This window comes from Microtus oregoni, unplaced genomic scaffold, assembly GCF_018167655.1.
Source record: "Microtus oregoni isolate MIOR12 unplaced genomic scaffold, Mior012 000010F_ref0000083, whole genome shotgun sequence".
NCBI classification, from domain to species: Eukaryota; Metazoa; Chordata; class Mammalia; order Rodentia; family Cricetidae; genus Microtus; species Microtus oregoni.
This window is the reverse complement of record NW_024543069.1, coordinates 45,671,386-45,686,379: the sequence shown is the minus strand read 5'-3', so window position 1 is coordinate 45,686,379 and position 14,994 is coordinate 45,671,386. Positions and strand designations below refer to the sequence as shown.

General features: G+C 49.1%; 1 protein-coding gene across 4 annotated transcripts in view; it reads right to left on the bottom strand.

Moving 5' to 3' along the window:
- The window catches only part of Fndc3b (fibronectin type III domain containing 3B), a 288,258-nt gene that overhangs the window by 24,426 nt on the left and 248,838 nt on the right, over positions 1-14,994 (bottom strand). For all 4 annotated transcript variants that reach the window (XM_041659165.1, XM_041659169.1, XM_041659167.1 and 1 more), the window contains exons 18-22: positions 13,951-14,056; positions 12,846-13,018; positions 11,304-11,417; positions 10,942-11,091; positions 5,816-6,096 (exon numbers count right to left, since the gene is read on the bottom strand). In XM_041659165.1, coding sequence (XP_041515099.1) covers positions 5,816-6,096; positions 10,942-11,091; positions 11,304-11,417; positions 12,846-13,018; positions 13,951-14,056 — 824 coding nt within the window. The remainder of the gene's footprint in view (positions 1-5,815; positions 6,097-10,941; positions 11,092-11,303; positions 11,418-12,845; positions 13,019-13,950; positions 14,057-14,994) is intronic.

The following is a 14,994-nucleotide window of genomic DNA, read 5'->3' as shown; positions in this document are numbered from 1 at the left end:
TCAGCTACCCAGGCCTCATGTAGCGCTGAGTGAGGTCAAGGCCCGGGAAGCCTGGTGTGGCGCAGGCCCCGGGAGCAGGAGAGGCTTCTCACAAGATGCTCAGCATGCCCTACCTCCCTCCTCTAAGAGAAGGTGACTATGGTGAGGGAGAACCTTCTGAAAAGACAACGGAGGAAACAGAATGTTGTTTTTGTGAGGAAAAGTGGACTCAGAGAAAAGCTCTTTGGAGAGGTCTCCCTTGGCCTGGGCCAAGCCCCTCCTGATGCCCCGGTGACAGCAGTGCCACCAGCCCATCTCCACACAAGCCCACCAGCCCACCTATAAGGTGGCAACTGCCTGAGTCCTGATTCATTTCTGTCTGATCAAACCACAAACAGCCAGTAGTCTATTGCGGGCTTATGTCTAACCCAAGAAGGTAGCTGCAACCTCTGCAACACAGGCAGCACTGCCAGCCGACTGCACTTTTGGCCCACTTCACAGATGAGGCAACAGAGGCATGAAGAGTTTCAGTTACTTCCACAGGCTGCGAGACACGAGCGAGGGGCTGAACCCGCGGCTAAGGAGTCAGAACTCGGCTCCCCCAAACCCTGCCCCATCTCATTATGGTCAAGGGGTTTATGACTCACTTTCTGCAGTGAACGCTGTGCTTACGACATAGTAAGAACTCAATAAACGCTATTTTCACCCCTTTGACTTAGGAAAAATGGGCATAAGTGAGCCTAACAAACAAACCTATTTTAATTTTTCCTTGTTCTGCAGCTCAGTGTGAGCCAGACATATAATGAGGTTGTGATCTCAGGTGACCTCACAACCAGTTCAGGACGGAGAGAGGCGTCTGCAGCCCTGCCCCCTGCAAGCCACACAGATCACTGCTGCACGGGGAGGCCACCAGGAGACAGGCTGTCAGAGGGGATAATGAAGGAGGCCACGGAAGCCATGCTAGGCAAGAGAGGGCTGATGAGGGGCTAGACACCGGGTGTCTGCCATTATGAGGCCCACTGAGGCTCAGTTTACAGGAGTGGGGCTCAGGCACCTCCCCTCTCAACCTGCACATGCGTGTACATTCCAGGGCAGAGGTTTTCTCACTTACACACGCTTCTCATGGAGGGCTAATTAAACCGGCACTCAGATCCCACGCCAGACTTACTATTTTCTAGGACACTGCTCTCATTAATGACTGCCACCAAGTTTTACCCATGACCCACAGACAACCAGCCTAGGGTCCTGAAGTTGTAGTTTGCCATAAAGAGCTGGGAACAGGAAAGTTTCTGTACGTGGAAGAAAGGAGTTTGGATTCCAGTTCCAAATCTGCCCGGGATCTGTGTGCCTCGGTGTACTTCCTAAATGACAACAATGCTACCTGTCCTCCAGACTGCAAACGACAGTGCGCCATCTCAGGGCCAAGCTCCGTGACCAAGACGCATCATCCTTACTATCTCATCCTTAAAATCTCTTACATAATAACTTTTTACCTTTATTTAGTGTGTGTGTGTGTGTGTGTGAGAGAGAGAGAGAGAGAGAGAGAGAGAGAGAGAGCGAGAGAGAGAGAGAGAGAGAGCATTTCTGCAAATACGCCACAGCGGAAGTTAGAGAACCATTCACTAGAGTTCCTTCCACCACATTAGCTCTGAACACAGGCCGGCAGCCTTGGCAGCAGCCACCTCTGCCTGCTGAGCCATACTGCTAGCCTAAATTTTATTTAAAATTCCTTTCCTGTTCTAATTTATAGTTAGTTAATGTGTATGCCACGTATCTGCGGATGCCTGCAGAGCCCAGAAGAGGGCACTGATTTGCTGAAGCTGAATTACACAGGACAGATGGCTGTGAGCTATCTGATGTGGCTACTGGAGCTGACTGGGTCCTCACAAGAACAGTTAACTGCTGAGCCATTTCTTCAACAACTATCTCAGTTTACTCTTTTTATTTGTTTGTTTGTTTAGGCAGAGACCTATGAGGTAGCCCTGGCTGGCCTGGAACTTGCTATGTAGACCAGGCTGGCTTCCAACTGAGAGAGATTCACTTGTCCCCACCTCTAGACTGGGATACAAGGCACATGCCACCATGCCATGCTTATCCTTTCTCTGCACCATCACTCTCTTTTGCTGACCCATCTTCCTGCACCCAGACTTCTGTACTTCCAGTGGTTTCTCTTTTCCTTTATCATGTGCTCTAGCTCCGGCTCATACGGCTCGTTTCTCCCCTTCTTACGGGCCCCTTTCTGTGTTGGCATCTACCCACTCACTCCATATAAACCTGAGAAGCTGAGGTCCCACTTCTGAGCGACAGCCTCCTGGATTTACTTTTCTGAGCTGCGGTTACCTCACTATTTCCCAGGCCTGGGCTTAGGCCGGATCCTTTGCTCCTTCTCATGGGTCTTCGGGAGCCACTACTGCTGCTAGCTCTGAGAACCGCCGCTGGAAGAGCGTCTTTGGATACAAAGAGGCTTTGATAAGCTCAAGGGATGAGCTGGACTGCCTGGCAAGGTCAGGGAGCTGCTCGCACCCAGGACAGGACAGGTGTCACCAGGTGACCCCCAAGTCTCTCTGCTTATGGTCTGTGACTCTACTTGGCAGGGCATGTACAAAGGAAACCTGTTTTCCATTTTCTCTGCAATCCAAAGCAAAATTCAATTTCAGATACAGTTCTAAACTTAAATGTAATACTTTTAACAATTGTTTTTTTTTTAATTCCAGCCAAATTTCAAATATAGATTGTGCCAGCAAACCCTTACCAGACAGTTCTGATAGCAGCGAGGAGAGGGGTCTGTTGGAACGCTGATTTCTGTCCCAAGGGTCATTACAGATGCAGTCTAGAGAGGACAACATGCAACTCCTATACTCACAAACAAACAAAAGGGGCTGGAGAGATGGCTCAGTGGTTAAGAGCATTGGCTGCTCTTCCAGAGGACCTAGGTTCTATTTTCAGTACCTACATGGAAGGTCACAACTGTCTAAAACTCCAGCAGATTCATGGGCACTGCATGCACACTGTGCAGACATACATGCAGGCAAGACATGTAAAAATACTAAAAATAAAAGTAAAAAATAAAGACACAAGCCTTTATCTAAACTTCACACATGCTGATCATCTTAGCTGTATTTTAACCAATTTATGGGACAGAAAAAGGTCAGGGAAAGTTGACCAGACCAAAATGAAGCCCTTAGGTTTGTTTGCAAACAGTGGCAAGACTCACTATAATTGTTCTGACTGTCTCTGAGACAGCAGCACACAGTTCTGTGTTGACTAGACTTCCATGCACAGCATCCAAATGTACTCCTGAGGCAAACAGCTTCACCAGCTGAGCAAGCATCTCACCAGCCATGTTCCCCTTTATTTAGTTCTGACCTGAGGTCCCACTTTTGTGTGTGTCTAAGGATTAAGCATGGGACTCGTGGCTGCACGCATTCTAAGCAAGGACTCCATGTCGAGCCCCAGCCCCAGACATCGCTACTGCCACCTATGTCATTTAGCGTGACTACAGTGAACCAAGGGACTTGCTCCTTGCACTGATGGTCACCCATTCTCTAAAACTGTGGCTTAAGTGGCCTTGAAATCTTCACATGCGCTCTAAGTCTGCCAGGCACGCTGTGGGCAAGAGGGTCCTCAACACGATGAGCGATGAGCATGTTGAAAACAAACAAGGAAAAGTCTGCCACCGCTCTGAAAAGCAAAACTGGTTTATGAATTACTCAGAAAAGAGGTATTTGGAAAGAGAGCTGGGAGATAAGAAATGCCAGGATGGAACATCTGGACCTCACAGCTGCTGAGCTGCCTCCTTCTTTAGCTTCTGGCAACAAGGAGAGCCTAGGGCTGGAGACAGCTTCCTCAGCAAATTGCTTGCCCTGCAAGCATCAGGAACTGAGTTCCAGTGTCAGAATTTATGTAAAAAAAGCCAAATATATGGCAAGGTCTTGTAATCCTAGCAAAGGGAAGGTAGAGAGGAGTGGATGAGGGCTTGCTGGCCAGCCACCTGAGACTAAGAAGCCAGGACTGGGGGGCTTTAATGCCAGCACTTAGGAGGCAGAGGCACACAGATCGCTGAATTCAAGGCCAGCAGGTCTGCATACTGAGTTCCAGGCCAGTCAGGACCACATAGTCTCAAACCAAACAAAATCAAATTAAAACCAAAACGATAAACAAAAACCAAACCATCCCAAACCAACCAAGGTGGGACTACCTGAGGAAGAGCAGCATCAAAGATCCCTCTGGTTTTTTGTTTGTTTGCTTGCTTTGTTTTGTTTTGGTTTTGGTTTTTCGAGACAGGGTTTCTCTGTAGCTTTGGAGCCTGTCCTGGAAGTAGCTCTGGTAGACCAGGTTGGCCTCGAACTCACAGAGATCCGCCTGCCTCTGCCTCCCAGCTAGATCCCTCTGGTTTCTAGAAGCATGAACACACAAGCACACACATAACGTACACACATGCACACACATGTGTATCCACATGTGCGTGCGCGCGCGTGCGCGCGCGCACACACACACACACACACACACACACACACACACACACTCTCAAGACTAGAGAATGAGAGCTGGCCCGGGTCTGAAAAAGCATGGGATAAAACCGGACTCGCTGAACATAGCGGACAATGAGGTCTACTGAGAACTCAAGACCAATGGCAGTGGGTTTTTGATCCTACTGCACGTACTGGCTTTGTGGGAGCCTAGGCAGTTTGGATGCTCACCTTACTAGACCTGGATGGAGGTAGGTGGTCCTTGGACTTCCCACAGGGCAGGGAACCCTGATTGCTCTTTGGGCTGACAAGGGAGGGGGACTTGATCGGGGGAGGGGGAGGGAAATGGGAGGCGGTGGCGGGGAGGAGGCAGAAATCTTTAATAAATAAAAAAAAAGACTAGAGAATGAGAAAGCACTGCAGAAAACACAGGAAATGGAAGATTTTCTTCTGAAGCAGCAGCCTGCTGCTGGCCTGCTATCATCCCTGGCCCCCCAGGAAGCAGGAGTTCTGTGGGAGGAGCTTGCTATCATCCCCGCCCCCAGGAAGCTGGACTTTTGTGGGAGGATCGTCAGCCCGCTGGCCAACTGCTGTGCTGCTGCTGACTCAGTTGTCAGCATCTGATACCTTGATACTCACGCATTTCCTCCTTACTTGATGCCCTCCTGGGAAACGGCTTGTTTTCCTCCTAACAGAGGTTGGGACCCGGGGATACCTGGCCTGAAGACAACCAGGTCCCGAGCCTGAGCTGACCCTCCGCCAACCTGATAACCCAGAGCCCCAAAGCAGGAGCTCCTGCTGGGCCACACTTGATTATCCAGACAGGCTTTCTGGATCTCCCCCAGTGAGATGCCTGATGGCTGCAAGCTCTGGGCTTTGCCTGAGTCAAGGTGGCTCTGAGTGAGTGCTAAGTGTTTTTAAAGTGTGAAGGGCTAGCTAGGAGAAACAGCGGGCAAGTGGGATCACCCCCACGTGAGGAACTCTGTGAAATCCTGAATGAACCCGTGTCTACTCTGGGGGAGTGAGCAGAATGAGGGTGTTCGGTCTGAAGGTTGTCAGGAAGGTGGCCTGGGATGGAGTATGCAGTCACATGACTCACAGAGAAAAATATATGAAGAAAGGGGAAACCAAAGGTACAAGAGGGGAAAGGGATTTCAAGTCTGAAACAAAATTCTCCCTCAGAAGCTAGGAATTGTGGGAATGTATCACTACTGTAGGTAGAAAGCAGTACAAGCCTTTAAACTATATTTCATCTAGTACCTTTAAAGATGTTAAAGAGGAACGTCTGGAACACAGTAACTTAGGACAGATGCTCAGCCCTGGAACTGACACCGTGGGCCAGATTTCTCACAGTGTTCTGCACTCACCGGTACGTAGTCTCTGGAAGGAGGTCCTTTATCACGTGTGTGGTAGTGTTGCCCACAGTAATGCTAGTGTCTCCGAGATCAACGTTGTAAGCAACGATTTCAGATCCATTATTGCACGGCTCTTCCCAGTTCAGTACAAGGCACACAGAGGGCGGGTCCAGGTGGGCATCAAGGGGCTCCTCCTCCAGGACACACAGCGTGGACACAGGGTCAGGGGCAGAGGCAGGTGTCTGGCAGTGGACAAGCTCGCTATATGGCCCTGCACCTGCTGGATTGAAGGCCTGGAAAACAGAAGGGTGTCACCAGGTCACATCATGGCATGAGCACATGCCAGTACCTCCACATTAGCCAATGTTAAATTTTTGGGTGTGTATGTGTGTACATGTATGTGTACATGCATTTGCATGTGGAGGTCAGGGGTCATTCTTAACTGTTCTCCACCTCTGCCCCGATGTCTAGGGTGGCATGTGTACCCTACTGCCTGCGAACACCCAGGAGGTTCCTCAGCTGCCGTCTTCCCTATCCTCCAAGCTGCTCAGGTTGTATCTAGAGTTCTCGGGAGCACCTATGTCCCAGTCACCCACGTCCCGCCCATCAGACCACCTGAAGTCACCCTAGGGCAACCACCTCCTCTCTAGCCAATGTGACACCCTCCCTGGTCTCGGACTGGCCCTACCCTAGAGTCTGGACCTGCAGTGATTAGAAGGACATGCTAATACAAAAGTCAGGACTTCCTCTGGTTTTACGCTTTTCTTTATGTGGAGGACTGCATGGCACATGTACAGGTGGCCCACGTGGCCAGAGAAGAAGGTGGACATCCTGGAGCTGGAGCTACAGGTGGCTGTGAGCAACCTGACATGGATGCTGGGAATCAAACTTGGGTTCTCTGGAACAACGGGCTTTTAACCACTATGCCCCCTCCAGGACTTTCAGTTCTTTGATGGCATCCATCTTACCAGAACAGAGACGGAAGCCCTTTACTACAGAAGCACACAGAGACCCTATCTGAGGCTTGTGACCTCGCGTCAAAAGCGCCATTAGCACCTGGCTTTCATCGCTCACTGTTCTTAATTTCACTGGCTCTGCCGACTTCCTTGCCAGTCCTCACGGACATCTACCTCGGGATCGGTGCCCTTGTGGTTTCTTACGTCCAGAGGCTTTCCTCCCAGACTTCTCTGCAAGCCCTTGCTAGCATCCTATGTCAGCATCGCCCTCATCACTAGCATAGACAGAGCTTGTTTATCTGCGGGCCTGGAACGCCTCTGACAACTCGACCAGAAGCTGATACGGAAGACATGTTCCATACGTGTTATAAAGCACTACATAAGTGTTTATAAAAGTATTATTCTCTTTCAAAGAATAAAATATTTGGCAACTTTTTTATAGCAATAAGAATCTCAGGACTGGAGAGATGGTCTCTGGTTGCAAGTACTGGTTGCTTTTCCGGAGGATCAAGGTTTAATTCCTAGCAACCACATCTGCCTGTACTCCAGTTTCAGGAGATCTGACACCTTCCACTGGCCCTGCACATTTTGGGAGATCTGACACCTTCCACTGGCCCTGCACATATGTGGTCCTCCAGTTTCAGGAGATCTGACACCTTCCACTGGCCCTGTACATACGTGGTCCTCCAGTTTCGGGAGATCTGACACCTCCACTGGGTGCTGCACATTCACCATGCAGTGTCATACACACACAGGCACAACATACATATAAAACAACAAGATACTTTTTTCAAAAGAAAAGGAAGTGATAAAAGCCAGTTCTTGATTACGCGTGAGAGTATGTCAGCACAAGCAACGAAACTAGAGAGGCAAATTTGAATTTCCAAGGCCTGAAACAAAGCATACAGTTCTTTCCTTGTTAATTAAACAACAGAATTCCCTAAAGAAAAGACAGGTTAGGGACATTTGCTTTCCTGAACTCCCACAGAAGCTGCATGGGAAATTTAAGACAGTATGGCTTCATCCCAACCCCTTTGCCCCTTTTCCCAAGAACTATAGCTTAACAAATTATTTCAAGAATCTGTATCTTGAGATTTAATTTAATTTCTGTTCTTTTGTAGTACTGAGGACTGAACTTGAAGCCCTGTGCATGCCACAGAGTTTATTTAGATATAAACTTATCACAGGACTTGAAGAATTGAGATACAATGACCGCAGGGATCCTCTCTGCAGAGGGAGGGGAAGCCCGAGTGTTCCCCCAGTGGTCACATGGGCTGTACCGGTGATGTGGTGGTAAAGCCACAAGGGCAAGCACTAGGAAAAGCCTCAAACAGAGGAGCAGTTCCCCAACTTTTCCCAAACTCTCTGAGCTAGCTCTGCACTCACGGAGAGCCGCCGGAACACTAGCTTCTGCTCAGCTCTTCCCATGCTTCCCCTAATGCCCACAGCTACACCTCAGAGATAACAATCAAAACCAGCAGCTGGAGCCTGGAAGAGGCTCAGTGGCTAAGGCACTGCTACACTCCCAGAGGACCCCTGTCAAGTGGCAGGACCCAAATGACAGTTCACAGCCAGCTCTAGCTATCGCCCCTCTTCAGGCCTACATGGGCACTGCATGCATGTGATACACAAGCATTCAGGCACACAACCATGCATATAAAATAAAAATAAATAAGTCCAAAGAATAAAAAAAAAAGAAAGAACATCCCAGAAACTATCCTTGGTACAGTGCTGTAAACCGCACAGACCTAACTCAAATCCCACACCTTTCCAGCAGTGGTCTTTCTCTACCAGGGGTTCTGACCGCTGCCCTACTTCCCTCTGGTTGGCTGTGTAGAAAACTCTTTCTTGATTTACACACTTCTGATTCAAACTTTTCAAAGGAAACTTAAAAGCATCCATTACTGAGCAAGCAATACTATGGTTTCGTGTACAAACGGCTCTTGTGAATATTTACTGGTTATTCATTAGTGTGTGCATGGTCGGGGATGGCTGGGGTTTTACCACTAACCAAGACACTTAATCAAAATATCCCAAGGAACAAGACAAAAATTCCTGAGAAAAACAAAAAATGTCTTAAATCACTTTTTAGAAAACAGGAGAGTTATGGGGAGAACGGATTCTTTTAGAATGTCAAATATTCAGGGCTGACTTGACCACACAGTAAGGTCAAGTGGCTGGAATTTGTAAATTCTATGTAATCCACAGATACCAAGAAGTCAGTAAGGATGGAAGAGACTTGCTCCTGGTGATATTTCTTCAGCTGACTCTCCTGTCAAAGGTTCTAGTTCATTTCATGACAAGCACTGATATTTAAAAGCCTGTTTTTACCCCTGGCTGCTAAGGCAGACACACGGGGCTGTCCTGCAGGCACTTTCTGATCACTCTCTCTATTCTCTTCCCTGTTAAAAACAGTCTGAGTGGGAATACGTACCCCACTGGAGAAAGGGGGACGTATTCGTGAGACAGCTAAGCTAAAGAAGCACATGGCAGGGAGGGCTAACGAGATAGCAGACAGCTCTGGTTGGAATCCGGTCCTGTCCCAGTGTGGTACTCAGTGTCCCCTTTCCCAGTGCCTCAGCCTCACTGGCACGAAGACCAGATGACGTGTGGATTCAGGGACAAAGCGCCAATGACGTGACGGCTGGTCCATTCACACAGAAAGGAAGGGCACTGCCCAACAAAGGTGTTTAATAAGAAATGTTTAAGGTGAAGCAGGCTTCCAAAGTCAAGAGGAAAGCCCTGGTTATCAGGAAAATTAACTTACAAAGGGATTATCTTCCATAACAAGGCTAGGGATACAAAGTGCACATCTACCACGCCATTTGCTGCAAGGCCAAACACAGACGGGGTGGCCGTCAGCTTGCCATCTTTGCTTCTCTATCTATGAAATCTACATGTGCTCAGAGACAGGCCGCCTCAAGGGCTGTAGCTCTCCCGGTCATCTTTTCACCCCAAAGAAAACAGTGCTCAAAAGGGGGCTATTGAATATGGAAAGAAGTGGAGACCAAGGACTCCACAGTCTTAGGGTGCCAAGAGTCTGTGGAGGGGAAACCCCAGTGAATAAAGTAAAGGCACCTATGACAAGTCACATTCTTAGGGGCAGGCTATGGACCGTGGTGCCTGCGTTACTCTGTGCTCCCAGACTGAAGCTTATGATGGCCAATGGGAAATACTCCACCCCTCCAGGGAAACGGGCATGTCTGGGGGGACCAGCGAGGTGGGGAGGCCTGCGTGGTGCCTAGACTGTGTGCGTGCAGAGGAAACTGAGCCTCACCAAATGTTCACCGCTCTCTGCTTTCTGATTGGATATTATTATGACCAGCTGCTTCCAAGTCCTGCTGCCTCGATTCCCTGCTACGCTGCGCTCACTGCACCTTTAAACTGCAAGCCAGAACACACCCTTCCCTTATATCAGCGACAGGAAAGAAAATGAGGCAGGAGACCAGCTCAAATGACTGAAATATCTGTTTCTGTGTTTATAGCTCAGTTCAACAACTGGTGTATATATGCATTTCCTGTCTGGATGTCAGTTCTGAGCTGCTTTCCCATAGAAGTGGGATTCAAATACATCTTTCATGAAGAACTGGGAGAGCTTCCTGCTGGCTCTAGGTCACCTGTCCAGTGTGCTGGAAAACAGTATGGAAGATACCACTACTGGGGAGAAGAGCAGAGAAGAATCTGGTTTGACTTTTACATGTAATAACCTCCTAGAAAAGATAAAATCACCTGGTATGTGTGTGTTTATGAATCTGTGTATATGTGTGGATGTGCCCACTCTCTGTGTGTGTCAGTGTGTGCAGTATGTGGTGTGTGGTATGTTTATGTGGTGTGTGTGTGTATGTGTGTAGGGGACAGGCCAACATCAGGTGCCTTCCCCTGAGACAAAGTTTTTCACTGAAGCTGGAGCTCACCAGTTTGGTTACTGGTTGCACCACAAGCTCTCTGAAACCCACCCGTATCTAGCCTATCCACCCCAGTGCTGGGGTTCCAGAAAGTATTATAGCACCTAGGTGTTATACTCTGCAGGGATCTGAACTCATGTCTCCATATCTGAGTGGTAAGCACTGCTCCAAGGGAGCCCTCTCCCAGTCCACAGAGGATTCTTTCTCCTTGTGATCCTCCCCTACAGCCTTTCAGGGAACACTGGCCTTTGGGAGCAGTGTCCAGATAGTCACCTACCTGTAGTCTGCAGCAATATTGGGCAGCAGGCAACAGATTCTGGATCTCAAAGCAGGTGTCTGGACCATGGTAAATGAGTTCTAAGGATTCTTCATCTTCACCCCATTCCAGCCTGTACTCAGAGACGTCAGCACCAGGGCTCTCCGGGCTCTGCAGGGCACACGTTTGTTAGTCATCTCACTGAGAGGAAGCGGGACAGCACGCCCAGGGTCATCCAACACACGCAAAGGGAAGGGTGGCACTCAGCTTCCTCTCAGCTCTGACCACTTGCACAGCTGGAAGTGATACACCCAATTGTCAACTTTGTGTGTGGGTGAAGGCAGAAACAACAGAAACTGACGGACAGCGCGTGCTTGACTCACCTCCCACCCCACCAAGACGCTTCCATCTGGCGTGAAGGAGATGCATGGAGCTCTGCACTGCCCAGGGGGCCCTGTGGCGGTGGTGATCTCTGACACGTCGGAGTAGGGGCCGTACTGAAAGAGAAGAACACATGTCTCTGCATGTGAGCATGGAAATCTTATAATTGAAGAAAAGGCCAACAGCATCCACAGTACAATTCAATAACAATATCACCCAATGTTATTTGTTCTGGCCGCTGGCATCCCCTCTCCCTTTTGAGACAAGAGTTTTCCATGTAGCCCCAGTTAGTCTTGAACCCACGAAGCTCCTGCCTCAGCCTCTGGAATGGGGGGATTTACAGGCATTCCCACCATGCCCGCTAGTTACTTGTAGTCTCTGTTTTGAAAAGCAACACTGGGCTGGAGAGATGGCTCAGCGGTTAAGAACACTGCCTCCTCTTCTAAAGGTCCTGAGTTCAATTCCCAGCAACCACATGATGGCTCACAACCATCTGTAATGAGGTCTGGTGCCCTCTTCTGGCCTGCAGGCATACACACAGAAAGAATACTATATACATAATAATAATGAAAAGCAACACTGCTGTAACGTATTTTCAGAATGCCCCTGGGTCTCATGTGACATGATTTTTCTTTATATTGTCAATGACCTGCACATATTGTCAATTAGCCTTTCTTCTCTTTTTAAATAAATTCTGCCAATTAATGAAATGCGACAATTCTCACGGAGCTCAGCGGGACACAACACCGAGGCTTTGGGAGCCACAGGCATCAGCTCATTCTTCGCATTTCTGCCCATCCCTGACACCCTTTGTGGGCCACCTACTCCCCATTTCCAAGCCCATCAGTCTACCACTTCACAGAGACAAAAGGACAGTCCCTCTTTGGATCTGTATAGGCACACATTCTCTCAGCTTCTGACCAGACCATGAGACACCAGACGCATGAGACAGGAGGAGGAGACAGAGACTTGTGGAGTTTTCAGAGGAATCAAATAAAAACCATTAAGCTGCCCCCTCAGGCCCCACCCCCTTTGTCTAGAGAACTAAGCTACTCAAGGCACAGACAATATGTTATAATGCTTTCTGGGGTGCGTATACATTCATGTGTGTACAGTACCTGTGTGTACGTGTGGAGGATGGGAGGCAACCTCTGCTTCTACCTTGTTTTCTAAGGCAGGACTGGACCTCACTAAGTAGGCTAGGCTGGTTACAGCAAGCCCCAGGTATCCATCCTTCTCAGTGATGAGAGCACAGGCATGCTCCCCCACGCTTAGCTTTCTAAAATGGAGGGTTTGGGCTTGAACTCAGCATGTGCAAATGCTCTCCTGACTGACTTTGCCTAATTCCCTTAGAGAACTTTCACTTAGGGAAGCAGAACCTTTGTAGTGCCAAGCCTGTAGGAAGTTGTGACAACATTGCTTCTCAAATAGGATCTTACTATATACAGTGTAGCGGCTGTCGGCAGGGGGCACACACTCCTGAGGAACTTGAGGGGGCTGAGGAGGTACGCGTACTCCAGTTATGGGGGTAACCGCACACTTACCCCTCCGTCATTCAGAGCCCGCACTCGGAAGCGATACACAGTCCCAGGAAGCAGATTGCCGACTGTGCACTCCAGCTCGGGCCCATGGTACACCTCGGAAGCGACATCCTCAGGCTCTGTCATCTCCACGCTGTACTCGGAGACCTGGCAGCCACTCTCAGATGCAGGGACGTCTGAGGATGTAAAAATGGTGTTTCATCTTTGAGCACTGTTTCTGGATTTCTATTTTTTTTTAAGTTTGTTTTACTTTTACGATTGGGGTGGGGGGCTGCACGTATGCGCATGCACTGTGTGTGGATGGTGCAGAGGCCAGGAGAGGGCAGTGAAGCCCTCTCCTGTGAAGTGTGTGGCTGTGAGACCATGTGGGTGCTGGGAACTGAGCCTGGGTCCCCTGCTATAGCAGCAAGTGCTGTCTCAGCCACTGGACCATGTCCTCAGCCTGAACTTTTTGGATTTCAGTTGACTGAGTTACATTTGATTTTTTAATCAATATTTTCCAAAATATGTAGGTGGTGTGTCCTTTGAGTTTCTGTTCCAAGAGGAGCCTCCCAATCAAAGAAATGAAAAGCTCCTGAACAATCCCAGCCATCCAAAGCAGGTGCGTTTAAACAGGTTTGGTCATAGTAAAAAGAATCCAGGAATAATGAGCACTAGGGAAAGCATCACACTTCAATAAAGGAGAGGGAAAAAGGGAGGGAAGGAAAAATCTAATGTCAGACGTCATGCCAAGTCTACGGGACCCCACACTGTCTGCTAGCGCTCTACACATTACACTGGCAGTGTGCATAAGCGCTGCTGGCACACTGGAGTGAACGCTGTGGAGAGCCAGGACCCACCGAGGAACCTTAGAGCCATTTCTGGTTTAATCTCTACATTTTACACGTTTCCTTCACAGGAATGTGACCTCCGAAAGGTGGAGTAGCAACAGTGTGTGCAGCACCCCAGGAATGGGAGCATGAGCGAGAAGGTGTGGGGTGAGGGGAGCGCACAGCTATGCTAGCAGGGGCACAGCTTAAGAAGGAAGCCCTGGAGCCGAGTGACAAAGCACTGTGTCTCTACTTCCCACTGTCCTGGTCGATGCCCACACGCAGGTTTATACACTCACCCCACTCTAAGTGGACTTCTTTGTGCTTTGGTCTACCCAAAACCCTCGGCGGTCGGCACTGACCTGGCGCAAGGCTTAGTGTGCGAACGGGGAGACTTTCAGAACACTGTGGGAGAAACACCGGAAAGACCATTGCTTAGTTACTGTGAACTGCTCATACCTTACCTACCAGGCTAAGTCTTTCCCACAACTGTAAATGGGACCAAAAAGGAATTACACACTAGATGTATGTGCCTGTCATGTATCAAACTCTTCAGGAGGGTCCACGCCTGTCTACATGTGTGGTGGGCTCTCAGGGCATACAGTGCCGGTTATAACAAGAGCAGCTCCCTCTGACGTCACATGACTAGGATGGAGAAGCGTTTGCCCTAGGCACACTTATTTTCCTTTACGTCAACACTAGAAGGACCCTTCATAAGAATGCGGAAGAACACACACAGCAACTGGATAAATGAAGAATGGCTCCTTAAATGGACAGCCAGTCACAGAAACGGCAGAGGAGGGTCAACGGGAGCACTCGCCCACCAAGCCTGACTTTCACGGTAGTTCTGTAAATGCTAAAATAACTAGGCCTCCCTTTGGTAGGATCTGGCTGTGCCAGGCTGGTGTTAAAAAAGCTCACCATCTTACAAGAATCAAAGAAACAGGGCACAGCCAGGCAGCTCCAATTCCTTCCAGAGCAGTGACGGATGGGAAGCGAACTCTGTGCCATCAAGTAACACATATGCTGCCCTGCAGAGCCCTCACGTGGGGGATGCCCCGATGCTCTACGGCTATGGTCTGGATACACTCCAACAGCAACTTTCCGGGCAGTCCCGCACGGGGGAAGGGTGTTCTGACCGGGCTTTTGGAACTGCTATGCTAAGCATGTGTGCATGCGTGCGTGTGAGTGTGTGTAAAATTCAGAAACATGTTAGACAGGGCAAGCCTTATATTCAATAATCAATCTGCTACCGGGTGACTAGATCATCTCTCTTTCTCATCACATGGTTTCAAATCATCTACGGTGAAAACACTTTGAACACAGTGCCTATTTTCATGAGT